The sequence below is a fragment of the Haemorhous mexicanus genome, chromosome 27, assembly GCF_027477595.1.
Source record: "Haemorhous mexicanus isolate bHaeMex1 chromosome 27, bHaeMex1.pri, whole genome shotgun sequence".
Lineage (NCBI taxonomy): Eukaryota > Metazoa > Chordata > Aves > Passeriformes > Fringillidae > Haemorhous > Haemorhous mexicanus.
In genome coordinates, this window is record NC_082367.1 from 5,734,454 (window position 1) to 5,756,564 (window position 22,111).

General features: G+C 51.2%; 2 protein-coding genes and 1 long non-coding RNA gene across 6 annotated transcripts; 1 reads left to right on the top strand and 2 right to left on the bottom strand.

Annotated features, from left to right (window-relative positions):
- Positions 1–131: 131 nt before the first annotated feature.
- Positions 132–7,530, bottom strand: IL22RA1 (interleukin 22 receptor subunit alpha 1). Of its 2 annotated transcripts, none has more exons than XM_059868543.1 (7): positions 7,240–7,530; positions 4,965–5,097; positions 4,482–4,658; positions 3,381–3,565; positions 2,810–2,945; positions 2,501–2,622; positions 132–1,742 (listed from the first exon to the last, which is right to left on the bottom strand). In XM_059868543.1, exons 2-7 carry the CDS (start codon positions 4,978–4,980, stop codon positions 762–764), a joined length of 1,617 nt encoding a protein of 538 aa, XP_059724526.1. In that variant the 5' UTR covers positions 4,981–5,097; positions 7,240–7,530; the 3' UTR covers positions 132–761. The 2 variants fall into 2 exon arrangements, with proteins under 2 accessions (XP_059724526.1, XP_059724525.1); XM_059868542.1 differs by having other exon boundaries at positions 4,486–4,658; positions 7,240–7,528.
- Positions 7,531–9,902: 2,372 nt separating this feature from the next.
- On the bottom strand, positions 9,903–14,475 carry IFNLR1 (interferon lambda receptor 1). 3 transcript variants are annotated; one of them, XM_059868789.1, is made up of 8 exons: positions 14,221–14,474; positions 13,477–13,600; positions 13,069–13,250; positions 12,587–12,729; positions 11,998–12,154; positions 11,589–11,713; positions 11,145–11,392; positions 9,903–10,769 (listed from the first exon to the last, which is right to left on the bottom strand). In XM_059868789.1, exons 1-8 carry the CDS (start codon positions 14,330–14,332, stop codon positions 10,487–10,489), a joined length of 1,374 nt encoding a protein of 457 aa, XP_059724772.1. In that variant the 5' UTR covers positions 14,333–14,474; the 3' UTR covers positions 9,903–10,486. The 3 variants fall into 3 exon arrangements, with proteins under 3 accessions (XP_059724772.1, XP_059724769.1, XP_059724768.1); XM_059868786.1 differs by having other exon boundaries at positions 9,903–11,392; positions 13,486–13,600; positions 14,221–14,475; XM_059868785.1 differs by having other exon boundaries at positions 9,903–11,392; positions 14,221–14,475.
- LOC132338864 (uncharacterized) lies at positions 12,421–19,442 on the top strand. Its single transcript, XR_009489553.1, has 2 exons — positions 12,421–12,632; positions 14,972–19,442. It is a non-coding gene; the product is annotated as an uncharacterized LOC132338864 (long non-coding RNA).
- Positions 19,443–22,111: the final 2,669 nt, after the last annotated feature.

Genomic DNA, 22,111 nt, shown 5'->3' on the forward strand with positions numbered 1-22,111 from the left:
CCAGGTGCTTCATCCCTGGGGATCTCAGGGGAGGAAGGGAATGACTACTGCAGAGGAAGAAAGGAGCAGCAGCTGAGAAAGCTCAGAACTAGGCCAAGGCTGCATTAATCTGTTGCTGAGATGAAAAAGGCTTTATCTTTGTACAGGTATTAAAAAAGGCTTTATCTTTGTACAAGTATTAAAAACCACAGGGGACAGGGACACATTTCACAAAACTGCTGCATCAGGAGCTGTTACCCACTTTCAATCACTCCTTTGAAGGCAAAGTCCATTTCAGGAAACTGGAATGTTCTTTTCCAAGTCATTTATCCAAGGGTAGAACACCAGTAACTATTTACTTCTTTTACTGTACCGTGGTACATTAAATACTTCTAGGTTTGCATACCTGAATTTCTTCAAAGGGAGTTGCATCTTAGCCCTCTATCTTAGGTGTTGGTAAAGAGCACATTCAGTTTGTGAATTTTGCTAAATTTTCAGTAAACTGAATCTGGGATTGGAAACTGAATCTTCAGTGATCTTTTAAAGGAATCCAGTTCATGATAAATTTGAGAATGTGCTAGAAATAAAGAGCTGTTGTTGAAGGGCAAAGATTCAGTGTGGCAGTGTAACAAGGAGCAGTTCTGTCAGTAAAGGCACCAAACTCCCCAGTGGCACAGTGTGACAGCCCTGAGCTCTAATACAGCCAGGATCAGCTGTGCTTTTACATTGCTTCTGGTTCATACAAGAAAACATCATCTGCATTTAAATACCATTAAGTCATCCTAGTAAAATTCTGTGCTCTCTTCATCCCACTGCACTTTCAAGTCCAAATCTTTGAAGAGCATGGTGAGAGGAGTGCCCCTGTCCCTGCCTGGGCTGCTGGCTGGGGACACGCTGAGCTCTGTGCAGCCCAGCCCCTTTGCTGCTGGGAACACTTGCATGGCTGCAGTCTCTGGGAGCTGCACGGTGCCTGCAGGGGGTGGGAATGGCTCTGGCAGCACCCACTGCTCCCCGTGGCTCTCTCCAGGGAGGTCACTCCCAGTCCGCACCGAGAGCAGCAGAGGTGCCAGCAGCTCCTCCTCTGCAACATAGTCTGGGGCAGCTTTCCCTGCAGGCAGCAGCAGGGACAGGGCTGCCTGCTGTCTGTAGCATCCTCCCTGTTCCAGCAAGGACAGGGACAGCTGGGACACACGCTCTGGATCCTCCAGCCCCTCACTCTGCAGCAGCAGCTGGGTCTGCCCAGGGCTCCCCTGGATCACAACCGACTCCAGTCTGTCCCTGCTTTTCCACAGGGCCTCCTTTGGTTGCTGCTCTTTGTAATCCCAGTGGCTGCAGCTCTTTCCCAGCCCATGGGTTTGGAGCTCTCCATCCTCAGAACGATCTGGAGAAGATTCCTTCAGCCTTTGCTTGGGCTGTGAGCTCCCGTCCGTGCCCTCCACGCACAGCCCGTAGGTCATGGCCAGGCTGGAGCTGCCTGGGGCAGCAGCAATGCTCTGCTCAGCTCCCTGAGGAGTGTAAGCAGTGATGGGAGCTGGCATTTCCACCTGGCAGGGCTGAGGGGGCAGCTGCAATGCTGCAACATCCACCTGCTGCTGGTAGGGACAGGAAGGCCGTGGTGGCTCCAGGGACCAGTCCAAATGTTGGCTCATCTGGGCCAGCTGCACTTCAGGGATGAAAGGGGAAGGTTTGGAAAAGCTGAGGGGCTTTATGATGTGCTCCACTGTCAGTGTGAGAGGCTGGAACGATGGAATCCCTCTGAAGTCCTGGTGGAGAAGATAAAAGAGTACAAGTTATTACCAGGAAGCTGTGACCTTGAAGGTTTGCTTTAGTTACTCTAGCATTTTCTTTGGAGAAGTGTCAGTAAAAGCCAGTAACAACCACGAGGGATCTGCTCTGCTGACAAAAGAGCTCTGCTTTTCTTTTTCTCCTGGAGAATGACCATTCACAGGGATACAGATGTTTCTCAGTGTGTATTAACTGAGCAGTCTTGAAATATCAAGCAGAAAGACAATCTCCTGCTTTCACTTTTGCAAGATTTGGCCTAAGCCCTGCAGCATGGAAATAGCATAAAGATCCTTGAGCTCGTTAGCATGAAACCCAATTCCTGCTGTGGGAGATGAGGGATAGGTGAGAATCCTTGGGTTTCAAGGGGAACTGGGGATTTAGGATGCCTCAGATTTAGCTGCCTAACCCAAGGGGCTCAGTTTGGGGCAGGTTCTGAGCACTTGAAAATATCAGTAATCTGCAGTGATTGCCTAGACCAAGCTCCTTAACCCTTGAAATGAAGGAGGGTGGGTTTAGATTGGATACTGGGGAGAAATGCTTTACTCAGAGAGTGCTGGGGCCCTGGCACAGAGCAGCTGTGGCATCCCCAGCCAGGCTGGACACTGGGGCTGGGAGCAGCCTGGGACAGTGGCAGGTGTGAACCCCATACAGGGCATGGACTAAAGGACCTTTCCAGCCCCAGGCAGGGGGGATTCTGTGATTTGCAAGCTGAGCTGCAGTGGCTGAGGGCACTCACCAGGGCCCTGGGCTGGGCACTGCGCTGTTTGATGTATTTGTAGGTCACATAAGCAGTGGCAGCAAAAACCAGCCCAGCACAGAAGGCCAGGGCCACCAGACAGTAGAGAATCCATGTCTTGTCTGGGGAAAGAACAAGTGGAAAAAGAGCTGGATTAGAAAAATGTCACAATTAGCTAGGTGATGTCACAGGTTCATCTCATAGGAATGAATTTTTAAATTATTAAAACATTCCATGCTAAAATCAATGCATTTTGTGTATCCAGTATCCCAGCTGGACTTTCCAACTTCCAGGAGTGAACAGCCTCACCTGCCAGTGTTTTGACCCAAAACACCTGAGGTTTGCTCCTTCTCTGGAGCAGACAGATATAAACTGTCCCGTTGTATTCAGTGTCTGGGTCCAAGTTGGAAACTTCAAATTCTTTGTTGTGCTCATTCTTTGTCCACTGTTGAAAAGAAAGGTAAAATCTGAATTTGGGCAAGATGAAAATTTCTTCAATTCAGATTGCAAAATTCAGCATGAAATATTATTTACTAATGAGGTCTTACAGGGTTCAAATTATTCTGTATATATGGAACTCTGATTTTTTCTGAATCTTATTTACATGATTTTGTTTTCCATTATTTCTGTATTTTATTCTGCATTTCAGTTTCTTAAGACTTGAACTACTTAAGTAATTTTTAGTCACCAATGGTTTTACTTTTTGCTACTTATACAGTACTCTTAGAAAGTCCTTTTTTCCCAGAATTTAAGAAGAAAGCCTAAAGTTCCTGTTGTCCTGAGAGTTGAAGACTCCAAGACTTTCCCTTGTAAATCAGAAAACTCCCCCATCCTGTGAAATGGGATTGACAGCATCCCAGTGCCCGAGGTTGTGCTTTACCTGCTGCTGTGTCCTCTGGTTGAATATTGTCAGGTGATAATCCACAGCCCCAAATTTGCTGTAAATGTCCTCCACAGTGAGCTGCTGCTCGTCCTCCCCCCGCAGCGGCGTCAGGGGGGGCCGGACCAGGAACTTGATGGAGCGGACGTGGGGGACGTGTTCCACCTGGGGGGCCCCTATGATGGCTGGGAAAGGCACAACAGGCACTGTCAGCTGTGTCAGCATCATCTGATGGTAAACACTCCCCAGACTCACTGAAATGTCACTTCTGTTTGTAGAAAAGGTGTCTGAGCTGTATGAGCGTGGCAGGAGTCAGGCCACTGCAGACAGAGGTGGTGTGGGGTTCTGCACCTTCACAGTGTTTGTCCCCAGGAATTCTCATCCCAGGCTTTTGCAGCTCCATGTTCCCTGTCCCTGTGCAGGATGTCCTCCTTCATGTGTGTGTGAGGGCTGAAATCCCACCACAGGTAACAGCTGCCCACATCCCAGTGCCATCCTACACCAGATTTACAGAGCTTTGTGCCTGCACTGATCTCTGTGACAGGCAGACACTACACCCAGCACTGCAAAGAGCTTTAATCCAAGCTCTCACAGCTTATTTGGTGCCAAGGTCTGGAGGCTCTTCACAACCATTGGCTGCTGATGCCACCTTGAATTATTCTTGGTGATTTGTCAGTGGGAAGTTTTAGCCACAGAGCCAATAAGGCCCCAAAGGTGGGGGTTGTGCATTGTGTCTGCAGTAGGGCTTCGGGGTTGGGACACCAGATATCCACTGGAATGGATGCTTATCCCAGTGTTCCCGTTTCACAGCTGCTGGAATCCCCTGTCCTCAGGTTGCCCATCATGTTCCTTACTCATTTCTCTGTTCCTCTCACCAGCAGCTCTCCCTCCCATCACACCAGGCTTTTCCTTTCTCTGACCCCACTTCAGCTCAGCTCTCAGCTGAGACCCTGCCCATTTCTCATTCACCTCCTTGCCCAAAACACCAAACCTCCAAGGCTTCACTCCCCCCCAGCAACACAGAGCCTTGCAAGGCTGAACTGTGGGGAAATGCTGCCCTGCAGGAGCAGGAGCTGGGCTGCTCTGGGGCTGCTCTGGTACCTACTCTCCTTGCGGGGCTCGAAGCGCTCGGAGCGCACCCAGCTGGAGGAGCAGCCCCGCGCCCGCACCCGCCCGTAGAAATGCTCCATGAAGTTCTCTGTCTCCCTGCTGAGGTTGCAGAAGAGCTGCGTGATGCTCTGGCACTCGTGCTTGGTGAGCCAGGATTTCTCTCCATACCTGAGGACAAAACAAGGATTTGGGGTCGTTTGGTTGGACAGGAATGGAGGAAAATGGAATAGAGAGAAGGAAGTTGCTGAAGGCAAGAGTAGCTCAGTAATGGAGCAAAGCAACCCAAGATGTAAAATATTTACTTAAATGAGCATCATCTCCCACTTTGAATAATCCTAAATATTCATAGGATTGTATGAACCATTATATGAACCATAATACAGGCAGGAGAAACAGCAGAATCAACTTTTCTCTCTTGGCCCTTCTCTTTCTGAGACCCCTAAGAACAGCCCAAAAGAAGCAAACTTCACATACTGTTTGTACTGGACATCAAACACAGTGCCAGGGGGAATATCCTCCTCTGTTTCCCAAGTCAGAATGTTCTCAAAGTTTGTGGAAGAAAATGCTGCACGTTTCAGACATGACGATCTCTCTGTAGTCACAACACCTGAAGGAGCAGAGAAACTGGTATTAAAAAGCATCTTCTGACATCTCAGCCCTCAGGTGAAAATGGATCCTGTGGTGTTTTGCTAAAGCTGGGCTGAAAAGAAGGAGCTTGAGCAGAACAAGGCTTCAAACTGTGTTCACATCACACTCTTGCAGACAACTGACTCATCCCAAAGAAATCAGGAATTTTTACAAAAAAGCCTCAAAAACTCAAATCAGAAAGAGAATCCTTGAATTTCTAGTCGGGTTTCTTTAAGAGCCTTTACATGGGTGGTAAAATAAGACCAAGAACCTGTTTTCAAGCCCAGAGTCAGGTCTGTGAATGTCTCTGCTTTCTGCCCCTGCTCAAGGAAGTGGCATGCAGAGCTCAGCTGAGGATGTGGCTCCGTTCTCCTCTCGTGCTCCATGTTTTATTGGATGGAAAGTGCCTGTACAGAGTGACACCCAGTGTCTGGACTCTGGCCTGGGTGTGTCAGGGTGACAGCAAACAGCTCAGCCCAGCTCCCTGTTTTCTGAGCCCTGCTGCTCTTCCTTTGGGGTCAGGAATGTCACCTGTCCCTGCAAACATGTCCCTGGACAGCAGGACCCCACCATGGCCCTCATGCAGCAAACTGGCTCTGAGCTGCTGCAGAAAAGCCCTCGAGGATTTTGTGTCTCTCTTACCATGAGAAAACACGGAGCAAAATTTTCCCAAGGCTGATCCACAAGGGTTTCTAACTAAAGGATTTATAAACTCTGAATTCAGATTATAGGCAGGCCCTCAAAGGTAAATCATTTGGATGTTATTCAGCTCTGGGTTTGTGGCACTCATAAACACCTGGGCATGTGAGGGTGCTTCAGCCTGCAGTGAACCATGAGAGCCCTGGTGAAAAAGTGAGCAAATGAAAATAGCACAGATGGGCAAAGTGAGCACGGGGATGGGGCTGCCTTGGACAAGATCACCTTGAACAGAGACTAAATCCCAGCTGGATCCTCGCTCCAGGCTTTCCCCCATGGACCAGAACTGAGCAGTTCAATCTGCTGGCTGAATGGAGGAGGGTTAGGCAGAAGGGCACAGATCCCCTTGGGCAGGGAAATAGTGCAGAAATGGGCTGCTGGCTGCTCCAGATGTGTCCTGATTTCATCTGCAGCTCCACATTTGCCTCTGCTCATCCCAGGCTCGGCAGGAACAGCAGTGTGGGTCTGAAGGAGTGAGATTCCCTGTCTGAACTCCCTGAAAACTGAGTCACAAATACCCCAGTCTTATCAGGAGTGGGAAATCTGTCTTCCCACATTTATCCATGCTAGAACACTGTTATGCAAAGCAGCAAAACACAAGCACAGTCAAGTGTGGGCAGGGGAAAACCAGGATATTTCCCAGTGTGAGAGTCCCTTGGGCTGAGGAGTTTCACAGGGTGAGGGGCCAGACACAGCAGATGAATGACACGGCTGAATGCTGAAAAGCTGGGGTCTGGAAAGAGCAGGTTTATCCTTCATTCACCCAGCAGTGAGCTTGTCACATCTGGAGTAGGATTAAATGGCTTTTAGAGGGTAGATCTAGATTAGATATCAGAGAGAAATTGTTCCCTGGGAGGGTGGGGAGGTCCTGGCATGGGGTGCCCAGAGAAGCTGTGGCTGCCCCATCCCTGGAAGTGTCCAAGGCCAGGCTGGACAGGCTTGGAGCACCCTGGGACAGTGGTAGGTGTCCCTGCCATGGCAGGGGTGGGATGAGATGAGCTTTAAGTCCCTTCCAACCCAACCACTCTACAATGACTCCCTCATTTTAAGATTCCATTATTTGTTTGTACCTCCTTTAAAATCAGGACTGTTCTTGTATTCATTTGTGCCTTTGCTGATAGCACAGGGAGACTGACCCAAAGCCCCCTGATACCAATGAACATCCTTCCCTGCTGTAGGATTTGGGTCCCAGCACAGAGACAAACCCTTTGATGTGAAGGAATCTTTCCCTCTCCCTACTAATCCCTTCAAGTGCCGAGCCTACCAGCCACACATGGGAGTTACTACAAGGAGAGAGAACTCTGGAAAGAACTCCGACACCAGCTCATTCTCTAGGTGATAATTCAGGAAACAGGAGTGAAGTGCAGGCTCCAAGATCAAACAGAATCCCACAGTCAGCGAGAGCAGAGCAGAGCTCAGGACTTACCCAGCACTGAAACTGCAGCCAGGACGATCAGAAATCCCTTCATGAATGACTCTGCAGGCTGGGCTGTGAGAGCAGGCAGCTGCTCCTGTGTGCAGGTGAATCACCTTTTGGCTGAATTCTTTCTTGCCAGGCCAGGTTGGATTTGTTGCTCAGTAACAGAGCAAAGCAGAGCTCCTGTCCTGCCTTCCCTGGGCTCTGGGCTGCCCGGAGCCCTGCGCATGTGTGACACTGCAGAGCGACAGCAGGAGCACCTCTTCCTCCAGTGCACACCTGACTGTACAAAGGTGCACGAGCCAGAGGCTGAGAAAATCCCCAGCTCCTGAAAAAGAGCCAAATAACTTTTTGCTGAGAGCTTCCTGCCTGAAAGCCCTCCCTGAGCTTCCTGGGGTTTGAGGTTTGCTTTTCTGGTCGAGTAACTTGAGCTTGTTACAACTCCAGACATTAAAACTTGGAGCTGTGCACCTGGTTGGTTCAATACCTATTTCCTCCAAAAATACTTCTGAACATCTTCTTACAATGAAAGTCAGCCAAAGCACTGGGGTTCTTTCACCTGATGTGGGCAAGAGGTAGAAGAGTGGTGGCCTTTCCACAGGAGGAGCACCTGCTGTCCCACAGCTTTTTGCAGGGACTATTGTGCACCTACAATGTTTATTTTTGTGGCTGTTTACAGTGTAAAGTTCTGTTACTGAATCCACCTGATAAGAACTGGGAGTTGGTATGGACAGGAAGAAAGGGATACAGTCCCTTTTTCATAGTGTGCAGCTTTTAGGGTGTTGTTATGTTTTCAAAATGCAAACCCTGTGTGCTTCTGAATGTTGATTTCACTGCTCTATCCTTGCAGCCAAACATGTGATAGAATTCACAAACCCCTTCTGCTTCCCTCCTCATCCGTGGATTTCCTGTTTCTGATGCTGTTTCTGTTCCCTGCCCTGCTTGGCTGTGGAAGGGCTCTGTGCTTCCAGCCCTGCCATGGTGCATCACTGGCATTTTATCTTTCTCAGCTCACCTGGACAAAGGCAGAGGCCTCAGGTTTGCTAAACCAGACACACCTATCCACCAGTGTCTAATTAAGTACAACTGTTTGTTAGGGTGTTTCCTGAACAGCCTGATAAAAGTATTTCTATTTTCCCTTCCCTCACATCACTGCCTCACGCTCCTGCTGGGTGATGGGGCAGAGCTGGGGCACCTTGGTGTGCACCTGAGCCTTCAGTTCTGAGAATAGAGCTTCAAACTTTACCTCTGCCCTTATTTCTAGCAAGGTGTCTCCTTTAGAATAGCCCAGGAAACACCTCTCTGAATCTTTGGGGACCTGAAGATGCCCAAAACTCAACTTTGAAGTTTAAAATTAAGGTTTTATCTTCCAAACTCTCTCAAACTTTTGATTTCCTCACAGTGTGTGAGAACTGCAGCAAACCTGGTGAGTGCTGGGCATGAACCCTCCATGTGTGGATGTGGCCCTGGGGACAGGGTGGGTTCCCAGGTGGACTCGATGATCCCCAAGGTGTTTTCCTAAGGAAATGATTCCCTGATGCTGTGATAACACCTGGAGCAGCTGCTGTGGGAGAGGAGCACTGTGCTCTGGCCATGACTGACCCTTCTGCAGAGGAAAACAGCTCTCAAGCCCAGCTGAAAGGAAATGAAAAGCTGGATGCTGCCACCCCCTGTGCAGCTGACCTGGCCTGCAGCCTTCCCCTCAGCCCCCTGGACAAGACAAGAACTGATCCCAGGCTGTGTTTGCAGAGCTGGCACATGCCAAAAGCATTTTGTAGAGGTTACTCAACTTCGGAGCTTCCTGTAAGTCAAAGCCTGGGAGGTTTTCCTGAATTGCACAAGAAATTGGGTGGTGATTATGTTTGGATCATCAGTGTCTTTCCAAATGAACTGGAGGGATAACAATGCAGGATGTACCTAAGGACACTTAGCAGAGGACAAAGGAATACTCCAGCTGCTGAATCCTTTCCCCCACCTCTCCTTTGGACTTCAGTTCAGGACCTCAATGAGTGCATCTCCCTGCAAAGCAGTTCCCACTCCCTCCTACCACCCCTTACTTCATTTTTCCTGCTTCTCAAAGGATTTCAGCTTTCATACCCTCCATCAACACCCTCCCCTCCTCTGAGCCCTCTCTCTGAGTGCAGAGAATGGCTGGGGAGTGTTTCCCTCTTTCTTTTACTGCTTTGCTTTCCCGTGAGCCCTTTACACAAAGGCTCCTTTTGAACTGGAGTTTCAAAAGCCTTTACAAGGGCATGAAGTGACAGGACAAGGTGATGGCTGTAAACTGTCAGAGGGGAGAACTAGATTAGATACTGGACTGCAATCCTTCCCTGGGAGGGTGGGCAGGCCCTGGCACAGGTGCCCAGAGCAGCTGGGGCTGCCCCTGGATCCCTGGCAGTGCCCAAGGCCAGGCTGGACAGGCTTGGAGCCACCTGGCATAGTGGGAGGTGTCCCTGCCATGGCAGGGGTGCAGTGGGAAAAAATTCAGGATCCCTTCCCACCAAACCATTCTGTGATTCTTTGTTCAGTAGTGACCAAAGTGACCTGGCTGGGAAGTCTCAGGATTCCACTCCAGCCCAGGATGGGGTCCTGTTTTAAAGGTAATTTTCTTTCAGGATGAGCTGCAGTCCCCCTCTGAAACTCTGGAAAACAAAACCACGTACACATGGAGATTTATATCAAAATATTATTGCTCTCAGACATTCTGCACAGCAGGAGGAATTTCAGCTTCAATAAATATAAAATAAAAATAAATAAACAAACATGCTGCACACTTAAGCTTCGGTTCCCTCTGCTGGAACACAGAAGGTGATTTCTGCAGGATGAGGTGCAGAACTTTTCATCCCACAAAAACCAGATCTTGCTGAATATCTCTGTAAGGAACTTCCAGTCAAGCTCTGTGCTTAGAGGGCAGCAAAAGTGACACAAAGCAGTTCAAAATCTGCTCCAAATCCATGTGCAGGCACAACACTGCATTTTCAGGCCCTTGTTCTGAAGTCTGAGGTGAGCCCCAGGCAGTGCCTGTTTGCTGGGTGATCTGTCAGAGATGTCCCTGCCTCCCCACCCCTGGCTGAGCACCTTATGAGAGGGACAGTGACAGCACAGAGGTGACTTAGCAATAAAAGGCACTTTTGTGTTCCTAAAGCCATTGCCTCGATGGGCCAGACATCAGGTTTTTGTCCTTGTGCAAGGATCCTTGCTTGGGTATCTGGAGCTCCCCAGGATTTCCAGGCACTGCCCAGACCTGCTGGGCACTTTAGATCCTTCCCAAGTAATGTGAGTGCTCATAGCCCGGGAACTGCAACTTTGGATCACATTTTCCCTCTGTATTTGAAATCCCAAAAGCATCACTGAGCACTGTGGACTCGGGAGGGGTCCCTTCTGTGAAGCTGTCACTGCCACAGTCACTGGCAATGCCTTCATCCTCTGCCACCTGCAGTGTCCACAGGGGGATGAGCAGCTGCCTGCTGGGATCCTCTCTGGCCTGGGATCTCGAGTCCATCTGGAGCTGCAGATCAAGGATGGACTTCTGGTAACCCCTGGAGGAATGAGGAGCCTTCCTGTGCTCGTGGGGTTCAGCACCAATCCCCCCCAGCAGGGGGTGAAGGGGGCTCATTCCCAGCCTCTCATCCCTGTGTCCATCACCCTGCCCCTGCTCTGGGGCCACTGGGAATGGCACAGCAGGGAGGGAAATCCTTTCCAAAGAGGAGCAGAGGTAAAGGGAGGGCTCCTCGTTTGCCTGGGACCCCGAGGTGTCCACCTCACCCTTCCCCTCTGCAAAGAGAGTGAAACCCAGGGCTCTGAGGTCAAGCACAGATGCACTGGCCACAGAGAGATCTCCAGATCCTGAATCCAGGCTGCTTTCCCCCGGAGCTGCTGGGGATGGCTGAGAGCTGAGAGGTCTCTTTGCATACTGAGGCATTTCACAGCATGGGATCAAAGTGCTGCTGTCTTCCTCCTCCTCATCCTCTGACCACGATGATGACAATGATGATGATGATGGGAAAGAAGCCATCCATGGCAGGTGGTGTCCTCCTAGAGCTCTGTTTGTCCTCCTTTGAGGCACTGGCTCCTCTGAGCAGCTCAGATCACCACTGCAGAATTCCTTTTCACCGAGCTCCAAGTGGAAGGTTGGTCCAGCAGCTTTGAATTGAGAGAAATCCTACCAGGGAGAAGGAATGAAACAGTGAGCCTGTGACACTTCTAAAAGAAAAGTTTGGATGTCACAAAGGCTACTTCAAAAATGGGAATTAGAAAGGTAAAACTGAGAAGTGCAGAACCCCCCACTCCTCCCCAGTTACCCTCTGAAAACCAGCAAGATTCTGGGTCAGCAGGGGACCTCAGAATTGGGGCCATACCAAAACCTGAGGCATCTTCCTTTGCTTGGCCTCCTGTTTCACCAGGCAGCAGATGAAGGGACTGGCCACAAAAATGAGGAGAACAAACAGAGGGATCACAACCAGAAGTGGGAACTTCCACTGTGCTGATGAAAAAGACAGAAATAATCTCTTGTGAGTGGTATTTTTATAGGAATTATGGGCTCTACATTGACATATAATATTCAGAGTTTTCAGAAAACATTTCAGGCTTTTATAAACAAAACTATTTCTGCAGAAAGCAGGAACCACTCACCAGAAAATCCAACCAGTCCCTTTAACAGGAAGCTTTTTTTTTTTTTTGTGGTGAAAACCTGATTTTAGTGGAAATCTTTGCCTTGCCCTCACCCCACTGGATGTCTGCCACATCCTTTCCTGAGAAGGGCCATACCTTTGTGGTTTAACAGCACACACACAGGCTGGGAGAATTCACTGTGCTTCAAGTTGATGCTTTCGTAGAGAGCCCTGGCACTGAAGCAGTAATTGCCTCTGAGGGCAGTGGTGTTGATGATCACTGTGTCCTTCCTGAAGTAACCCTCGTATTTCTTCTGTTGAGAGACAAAGCAGAGGTGATTCTTTCATTATTGGGGTGGTGTTTCTGTATCACCATAGCCCATGGATCCCTTGTGTGACCCCATGTCGAGCATCTCCCCAGGGCTGATGGATCCAAGTGGGAATTGCAGCTCTGCTGGGCTCTGCTCTGCCAGGGAATGCTGCCACTGGCACCTGGATTGGTTGTTTTAAACCTCAGACCTTTAGACTGACTGTAGTGTAGCCTCCCCTTCCTGATAAAAATAGGGAACTACCAAAAAAATAAGGGTGCATACACACACTTCTACTTTTTGCCTCTGGCTTTGGTTTAGCTCTGGTTTGGCTGGTTCATTTCCTCCAGGCCCTGGATCCAGTCCCTCTCTCTCTGCCCAGAACTTTGAAGCTCTTTCAGTTCCTCCATTTCATCTGAAAAAGCCACTTGTACTGACCTTGTCTTCAGATCCTGCTTCCCAGAGGTTCAAGTCATACTTCCAGGTGAGGTTCTCCACACAGGTGGGCAGAGGGAAGGAGGCACTGACATGGATGGAATTGTCCCTGACGTTCAGGGTCAGCACGGGGGGAGCCAGTTCCACTGCAATGGAGGGAGCAGCTGTGAGACTGGGGCTGGCTTGGCTCTTACCTTCCTGCAGTGACACTTTCCACAGCTGTTACCTTGTGATAAGAGGGAGGCAAAGGACACCTCTTTATCTAAAACACCCCAGAGAGCTTGGAGCCACTTTGTTCAGCTGGGACACTGATGAACAAATTCTGACACTTGCTACAAAATTCATCCTCAAATGATCCCAGCCCGTTACTGCTCCTGCTCACTCAAGTCTCTGCCATCCCTAAAGCTCCTGGGTACCTGTGGGGTGTGGTCTGTGTGTTTGTGGGAATGTCCTTCCATCCAGGCTGTCACCTGGCAGGCACTCACCATCTGAGTAGTAATCCTTGAACTGGGATTTCACCCAGGGCGACTGGGACCGGCCCCAAACCGCCTTCACCCGAGCCCGGACCTTAACGTAGAGGTTGGAGAGGGCACAGGTCAGATTGCAGAAGGACCTGGGGATGTTTCTGCAATCAGGAACCTTCCTCCATTTGTCCAGGCGATCCTGGCTGGAAGGAACAACCACACCAAAATATTAAACACATTCTGCTGGGATTTATAGAGCAAGAGAAGGAAGGGTTTGGGAGGGCGGGGAGCAAGTGGTGCTCAGAGTTTGGATCATGTTCTGTTTTGGTGGGAGGTCACTGATGATTAGGACAGTCATTAATCAGGAGAGATGCCCAGTAGTTGTCCCTGAGCCACCCCTTTGATCAGACATGGTTTGGGAGCTCTTACCTTTCATACCTCACAGTGTAGGTCACATCTGGGGGAGAGCCTTCTGCTGGAGCCCAGGTCAAAATCATGGCAAAATCCTTGGACAGCAGGGTCACATTTTGAGGAGGGAGAAGTTGAACATGACCTGGTCAAGAGGGAAAATTATGTGAATGATTCAAAAGTATCTTTGGGGACAGGAAGTACCACTTGGTTCTCACTGAGGAGGTGTCAATATCTGAGGCTGAGCCTTTCCTTAAAGGCTGGAAATTGGCTCTGGAAGCAGGTGTGATGCAATGTTTTCCTTGTCTCTCATAAAGCATCTTCATCTCAACAGCTTTTAGAACTAGGACTCACGTTTGTATGAACAATCTGGTTTGTAATTTCAAGTGGCTTCCCCCGTGCTCTCACTGCATTTCACTGATTTACACCCCACAAACTCTGCCTGACTCCCTGGACAGGGCAGACACGGCTGTCCCCACCTCTCATTCAATCCCAGTCCTCCAAGGGCAGATCCTACCAGGAATTCAGAGCTGCAGGTTTGTCCTGTGTATTTTCCTGCCCCTTTTTTTTCCAGTAGCTCACCATGTCCATCACTAGCCCTCAACAAGACACCTCCCACAGACAGATTTTAAATTGTCGCTTCTTTACCATGGAATATTCCACTTTATGTGAATAATTCCCATTTAAACTGATCAGAATTTCTCTCTCCTCCTACCAACAAAGCCATATAATGAAAAGAAAAGGAACACTCAGGTGTGCACATACCTCGAGCCTGCTGCAGGAGACACAGAGCCATCAGGGCTGCCACTCTCCAGCCACACAGGACAGAGCAGAACTTCCCCCTTGTCATAAATGCTTTTCCTTGATCCATTCTCATTGTGTTTCCTGTGTGAATTCCAGAGGATTGAGGAGCCCAGGAGCTGCACACATGCGCCCTGCCTCGCTTCCTGGTACAGCCCTGCCCGTGTGCCTGGGAGAGGAGCAGGTGTGAGAGGCTTTGGGGGACAGCAGAGGTAAAGCTTGCAGCACTGCGCCCTCCAGTGCAGCACCGTGAGCCCTGGCACAGGGGAAGAGCTGCCTCATCATGTGAGACACCTCTGTAAAACTCTGGCCTTTGGTACTTACCTGCGTGGCTGTGAAATACTAATAGCACTCGAAGTTTCAGGGCAAGAGAGAGCTATTAATAACCTAGCAGCAATAAAAACAGTGGGATGGGAGACTCTGCTAGCCTGGTGTTTACAGGAGATCAAAGAGTTTCTCTTAGTTTATGTTAGCACAGTGTTTTTTGGGAGTTAGGGAATTACTGCACTTTACAGCTGGGGGGGTAAAGTGCAGAGATAGGACAGGGCTCTGCCCCTCCCAGTGTGGGCACATGAAAGGACCTGGATCTCTGCCACACTGCCAAGTGCAGGGTGCCCAGGTGTGTGCTTGGAATGGCTGTGCCACTGCAGGAGAAGGGGGGAATCCCTGGAGCAGGGATTGTTTGGCACCTCAGCTCTCCTGCCTTCCACCACAGGCCTGAGCCATCAGTGCAGGAAGGGATCCGTGAATTCACCTCACAGCAGACTTACAGCAGCTTGGACCAAGGGGTTTTCTCGGGTCTTCCCTGGGTGGAAAACTCTCCCAGCCCAGCAGACTGCCCTTGAGAACCCTCTGAACCCCTGGAACCTGGGAGTGTCAGCTTCTGGGTACAAAGTCACCATTTCCTCCAAAAATCTCCATTTCCTCTTACCACGGGTTTCTGCTTCTATGGCTGTTTTGCTACCTCTGTTCAATTTCATTTAATTTTTATGGACTTTCTATTTCTTGTGAAAAGAAGAATTGTAATTCTTTCTAAGGAAAACAGCAAAGTGAAGGGTCTGGAGGGTCTATCCCCCTTCAGCACCCGAACTGCAGAGCCACAATCAAGCCACGGCTCTTGTGCTTCCCCATCAGCCTGGACAGGATCGGGAGCGGTTCCAGGGCCACTCGTTCGGCTCTGGCTCAGAGCCCTCGGGCAGCTCCTCCCCGGAGTGACTGGGATTTTTAGTAAGCCTTCACAAGAGGGGAATCTTATCATCATCGTCATCATCACCATCACATCACCATCGTCACCATCCTGTCCCGCGCTGGACTCCGGGCTCCGCCGGCCTCTCTGGCAGAGCCGCTCCGCTCTGCGGCCCCGGAGGGGCTGTCCCGGGAGGGGCCGAGGTGCCGCTGTCCCCACCCGCTCCGGGGTGGCCGATGCCACGAGGTGTCGCTGCCTGTCAAACAAAACGCGCTTTTCTCCAAGCCACACCGGCTGAAAACTTCAGGATCCGCAAAAAACTCCTGCTGAGCTTGGAGTGATTCCCGCAGCATCCTCGCATGGCACAGGGGGCACAGCACACCCGAGGTTCTGCTCTCCTGCCCCTCCAGCCTCTGCCTCTGGCTGGGGGGGCCCTGGGAGGGGCCGGATCTGGTGCTGGCAGCAGCAGGACTGTGACCCCTGGGTGACAGGAGGACACACGGTTGTACCATCAGTGCCCTGGGACCCTGCTGTGGAGCCTTGTGGTGCCTTTAGGATGCAGGCAGGGATGGTGCTGCTGCAGAGGACTGGTAACAGCCTTCATCCTTGGGCAAATCACCCAGCTGTGCCCGTGTTCTCCCACTGGTGTACTCCTGTGGAGCATCAATATTCAAATATTCTTATCCACGAACCAGCTGGACACAATCCTGTGCAATGGGCTTTAGCATGGCCCTGCTTGGCCCCACTGTGGCCCTTTCCACCCTGAGTCACTCTGTGGTGCTGTGAAATGCTTTGGGAGGACTTTGGCAGTCATTCATGGCACAATGTCTCACCCACCCCTCGCTCTGTGACACCCAGGATCCCCAGGGGACTCCCCCCATTTTCCACCTGCTCCCTCCCTGCGTGCAGCAGGTGATGCAGCACAGGAGGGCAAACCCTGCAACCCTCCCTGAGTCAGTGATGGGTATCTGCCCTCCCTGAGGAAGGGCACTGCAGGAAATCCAGTGTGAGGAAGGCACACTGGTTGGGTTTTGTGAAACCTTTGGAAGCAACAGGCAGCACTGAGTGCTGCAATGTCACCCCAGCTCCTTCCCTTTGCTCTCAGCCCACCTAGGAGCTGCTCTGGCAGAGCTGTATGTGCTGCAGGCTGGGAGCTGGGGACAGAGACTGAGCCCAGGGAGAAAAAAAAACAGAATAAAACTTGTAACAGAGCATTCCTGGTACAGATGGCACCATGGGAAACCAAACCTCTGATCCATAAGGGCAGCAGGTGAATGAACATGAGAAAATATCCCTTAGCCCCAAAATGAAACAAAAAGACATATTCTGAGACTGAAAGTGAGGCCTCACTCAGCTCCAAAGTTTTCTCTTGTAATGTTGGGGGAGAACATACTGAACATACCTTAGGGGAAAGTTTTCAATCAACACAAAGTCCTTGGTTTTGTCCCCTGTCCCAAGAGGGCACCAAGAGGACACCTCTGGCAGTTCTTGTACCCAGCTCTGCCTTCCTTCCCCTGGCTCCTGTGGCTCTGTGGGATGAGTTGTGCAGCCAAGACATCCAGGAACTGGAAACAGCCCCGCCCTGGCAGGAGACAGATCCCAGTGACAGCCTGACACTGCCACCTCCTGCAGCTCCAGCAGCCCCATCCTGGCTGCAGGGAGCCTCAGTCTTCTTCTCTACCCCTGGGAAATCTTGGTTGGAGGCTTAGGTCTGACTTTGAATGTGGCACTCGATCTTCTGTGGCTCAGCAGGGGAATTTTTTTCCTCTTCCTGCTCAGGACCAGCCCTGACACACAGGCTGCTGATGGTTGGACTTGAGGGGAATTATTTTGGAAGGTTTACAAAGCAAACATTGGGGAAATGATGGGATTATCGAAGGATGAAATGCTACTGAGAATTAAAAGGTTAAAAAATCTGCAGAGCTGGGGGATGCCATATGGTAAAACAAAATATAGCAGTGTCCCCTTGACCCAGACAGGCATTTGGGCAACCTGTCACCAGGAGGAAGGGAAGAGAATGGGCTTGGTTTGTTTTTTAAATTGAGTCTGAAAAGACTTAAAATGAAAAGCAAAAGCAAAAACAAACCCATAAATTTTGTTCCCCATACAAATGCTATGAATCATTTAATCTCCTTTATTTTCTCTTCTGGGGAAGGGTTTTTACAGGAACCTGGGGCTTTGCCTGGGCACAGGAGCTGGAGCTGGCCATGATGAAAGAGTCTGTACATTTAACAGTTCCTAAAGGTGAGGAGAATACAGGGAATGCTGTAAGGACCCCTAGACCCTGTAGGTCAGGATTTATGGGACAGTATTTGGGCCACACTTCTGGGATGCTGGGAGGGCCCTGCACCCCTGGCAGCAGCAGTTCCTGGTGCTGCAGCTCTGAGCTGGCTCCAGTTTACCTTGGCTGGGACCTGCAGCTTTTTGGGTGCCATCTGAGGTGTGCAAACACGGAATCTGGAATCCTGGAGATGTCTGTGGAACATTAAAGGCACAACTTTTGAGCAAAGGCAGCACCTCTGGAAGTTCAGCTGGTTCCCAGATCCCACAACGACTGGCACAGGAAGAGGGCACAGGGGGCTCCTGGTTGAGTTCTGCAATGAGCAGAATCCTTCTCTACCACTGAACAGTTCAGTTCAACAGGTCTCACCTAAAGTCCAAACTGCAACAAAGGAGACAAGTTTGGATCCTGCCTTGCTCACAGACAGACTTTTCCCTGGGATGTGTGGAAGACCCAGCCCCAACAAGGGAGTTGCTAAAGACCCAGCCCCAGCTGATCACCTGTGTTAGGCTGCTTCTCTCTCTTCCCCTGAAACCTGTCCCTTCCCTTGGCAGTGCCTTTCCACCGGGGCTGGGAGCAGGCAGGGAGCCTGCCTGGACACGCAGCCCCGGCGAAACTCGAGCAGAGCCAGGGGAGCACAGCACGTGCTTGGCCACAAGGAGCAGATCCAGCCCCACGGAACGGCCCCGGGGCACCGAGCCTCCCGAAACCCCCCTCCCCCAGCAGCGTGGGAAAACTGCTGGGGACCCTGCATGTCCCGACAGAGAGAGGCTTCACGGCAGCCTCTTGTGCTCCCTGAGCCAAGCCGTGCTCCTGGGGGTCATCCCACAGCACCCCGAGTGTGGGAGCATCTCCTGCCTGGGGGATCTGGTGTCGCCTCACTGTGAGGGGTTTCTCTCCTGGTTCAGGACAGTGGGAGCTGGAACGCTGGCCCTGGCTGGCAGGAGGAGCAGGGATGGCTGCACAGCCCCCACAAGCAGGACATAAACCCGGTCTTGCATGGGTTTTAGCAAAGTGAGTGCAGTGTGGGACAGAGGGTCCAGGGAAGGGAATGGAGCTGGGGAGGGGCTGGAGCATGAGGAGAGGCTGAGGGAGCTGGGAGGGCTCAGCCTGGAGAAAAGGAGGCTCAGGGGGCACCTTCTCACTCTCCACAAGTCCCTGACAGGAGGGTGCAGTGAGGTGGTTTCAGTCTCTTCTCCCAGGGACAGGACAAGAGGAAACAGCTCCCAGGAGAGTTTTAGATCAGATATTAAGGAAAACTTCTTCACTGGAAGGGGTGTAAACATTGGAGCAGGCTGCCCAGGGAAGAGGTGGAGTCACCATCCCTGGAAGTGTTCAGGTCAACGTGGCACTTGGGGACACGATGTAGTGGGGAACATGGTGGCACTGCTGGGTCAGTGACAATCTGAAAGATCTTTTCCACCCTTAAGGATTCCAGAACACGGGCATGCCATGAATGTTCTGTGTCTTTAACTGGAACAGCAGCAGGAGCAGGTGAGCTCCCTGCAGAGGAGGATGTGCAGGGAGCCCAGGGAGGATTTCCAGGCCAAGCCTGGGAGATGCTTTTCCCCCGCAACCACCAGTGGCAGCAGCTTCCTGGTGGGGTGGGAAGTCTTTGAATGTTTGCAATGTTTTGCATTGCAGTATTTGGATGCCAAAGCTATGCAGTGCTGTAGAAGTTAATTAGCCAGATAACTAATTAAAGACTTCTCCCTTTTATTGTTGCCAACTTGCAATTCAGAAAGGGGCTTGTGTCAAAGTGAATCCAGCCACACACCCCAGTGAAAGAAGTGATAAACCATTCACAATCCAGTTAACTATTCTGGGACTGCAGAGGGAAAATCCCATCACTGGCTGGGGGGGAGGAAGGTCCTGATCCCATAAAGCCCCACCACAACTGACCAGCCTTGAATGCCTCCAGAGGATCCTGCTGTGGAGGGAACACGACAGGATTTACCAGTGCCAGGAGAGGTCATGCTGCTGGAAGGGTCCCCATGAGGGTGACATCCTTGAGGACCTGGTTTGACCTTCCTGGTAAAGCTCCAGGGTGGGGTTTATGGGACTCTGAGCTGAGAGGCTGAGACAAGGCTGTAAGGACACAAGTGTGGCACTGGCTGGTGGCTCTGCAGTTCTGCCCCCAGAGAAGGTCCCTGACTGCTGAGGGATCCCATGGAATGGGGAAAGATCTCACAGGACAGCCATGGAGAATGTCCAACCATCTGCCATCATCTCACTGCTCTGAGTGCCAAAAGGCACCATCACTGCTCAGGAGATCTGTGACACTTTTAAAAAGGATCATCACCTTCCATGGCTGTGGATCATCACCTTCCATGGCTGTGGATCATCACCTTCCATGGCTGTGGAGCAGCCTTGCAGGGAGCAGGAAGGAGCAGTGGCCTGACCTGGCAGGGCTGGGCTCACTCTGCCCTGGGGAACAGTTACAGGGTGGAGGACAGAGAGCTGAGCTGAGCTGGGCTGGGCTGGGCTGAGCTGAGCTGAGCTGAGCTGAGCTGGGCTGAGCTGAGCTGGGCTGAGCTGGGCTGAGCTGAGCTGAGCTGGGCTGAGCTGAGCTGGGCTGAGCTGGGCTGAGCTGAGCTGGGCTGAGCTGGGCTGAGCTGAGCTGAGCTGGGCTGAGCTGGGCTGAGCTGGGCTGAGCTGGGCTGAGCTGAGCTGAGCTGGGCTGAGCTGGGCTGAGCTGAGCTGGGCTGCTCTGCCTGGCCCCCAGCCAGCAGACAGACGTGCTGTAACCAAGTGGCAGCTGGCCCAGGGTTTCCAGGAGGGCTGAGCTCCCATCCCAGCTCTGGAGGGGCCCAGATCTAGACCAGCACTCTGCACGTGCTGGGTGCACCCAGGGTCTGGGCTCTTGTGAAATCCCAGCCTGGCTGAGGGTGCCTGAGTGCTTGAAATTCCTCCCAGCTGCCCGGCCCTCCTTCCCCACTGAAAAAAGAGGGGAATTGAGCAATTCCAGCGAGCCCAGGTAGAACCTGGGGTAGCCACACAGGGCATGAGGCTGCTGTCAGTGCCAAGCTGCTGCCTGGCACCTCTGAGAGCTCAGAGTTTTGATGACAGGACTGCTGAGATCAGTCCATGGCACATTTACACCACACCAGGGTCTGGCCAGAATCCTGATACTGGGAGAATACTCTTCCCACCCCCGCTGCTATCAGGCCCAGCCCTCAGATGACAAGAATTTAATTTAAAGGCTCAATCTCTTGTCTGAACAGCTCCCTCCCTCCCCCACTCTGATGAGAGGGAAGTCTTTCGGAGAGGCATCCAGGCGAGTGGGAAAGCTCTGGAGAGAGCTGTCTCTTGCCCTTTAGCCATCCAGAGAGGAAGAGCTCATCTGAATGAAATGAGGATCAATCAGAGAGAGGCATGGGAAAAGCTGGGAAAAGGAGCCTCCAGTGATGTATATTCATGGGGGGGAAAACCTCCCCCAGACATGCAGGAGCTTTGATGAAAACCCTCCCAGCTGTGCTGGGCCTTTGAAGTGACACAGCAGAAGTGCATTCACGATTAGCCAAGAGATAGAAGCAGATGAGTTCTCAATCAGCTGAATCCTCCTCTTTGGGACAGACTTTCAAGCTCACTTTTTATAACTCCTTCCAAAATTAATGAGAATGCTCTGCACGGCACCCCAGCCTTCTTCTCCCCTGCTTCCTCCCCCACCCCTGATAACCTACAAAGGCAGAATCCCATTCCCAGAGGGCAGGGCATGGGGTGCCCGTGGTGTTTGTGTTGCAGAGGATAACTGGGAGAAGTCTTGAACCCTTATCAGGGAATAAAATGCTGATGCAAATGGGTTACTCTTCTTTTTTAACCAAAAATGTGGTTTCTGAAACACAGGGATTGACTGAAGTGTCAGCTTTTCATCAGCAGTGTGTGTGCCACTAATATCTGCTCCCCTAATCTGAATCTTTCAAAGCTGAGCCTAAAACCTGTGCTCTGGCTGGGTTAGAGCTGGTTTTAGCTGGGAGAGTCTTTGCAGGGGATGGGAGGGATGAATCCCCAAGACTGCAGTGGAATTCTGGATCCCCACATGGACCTGCTACCCCATCCCTGGAGTTTACATGAGCACCAAGGAGGATTTTTACTGCTGGGAGGTTCCTCTGTTCAAAGATCTGCTCTTTCCAAAATGCAGAAATGCACTTTCACCTGAGCTGGGTGACCAGCTAAGCACAAACTCCTGAAATTCCTCCTGGGAAAAGCCTCCAGGAGTGCCCAGGAACCCAGATCCAGGTCATTCATGCCCTCAGTGCCCCTTCCCCGAGGGTGGCTCCTGCAGGGAAGAGGCAGATGCAATCAGCCAAGTCAGATGTGTTTAACACACTTCAAGGTGCCTTGGCAGCCCCGGATGATCAAAGCCTCCCTTGTGATGCAGTGGCATT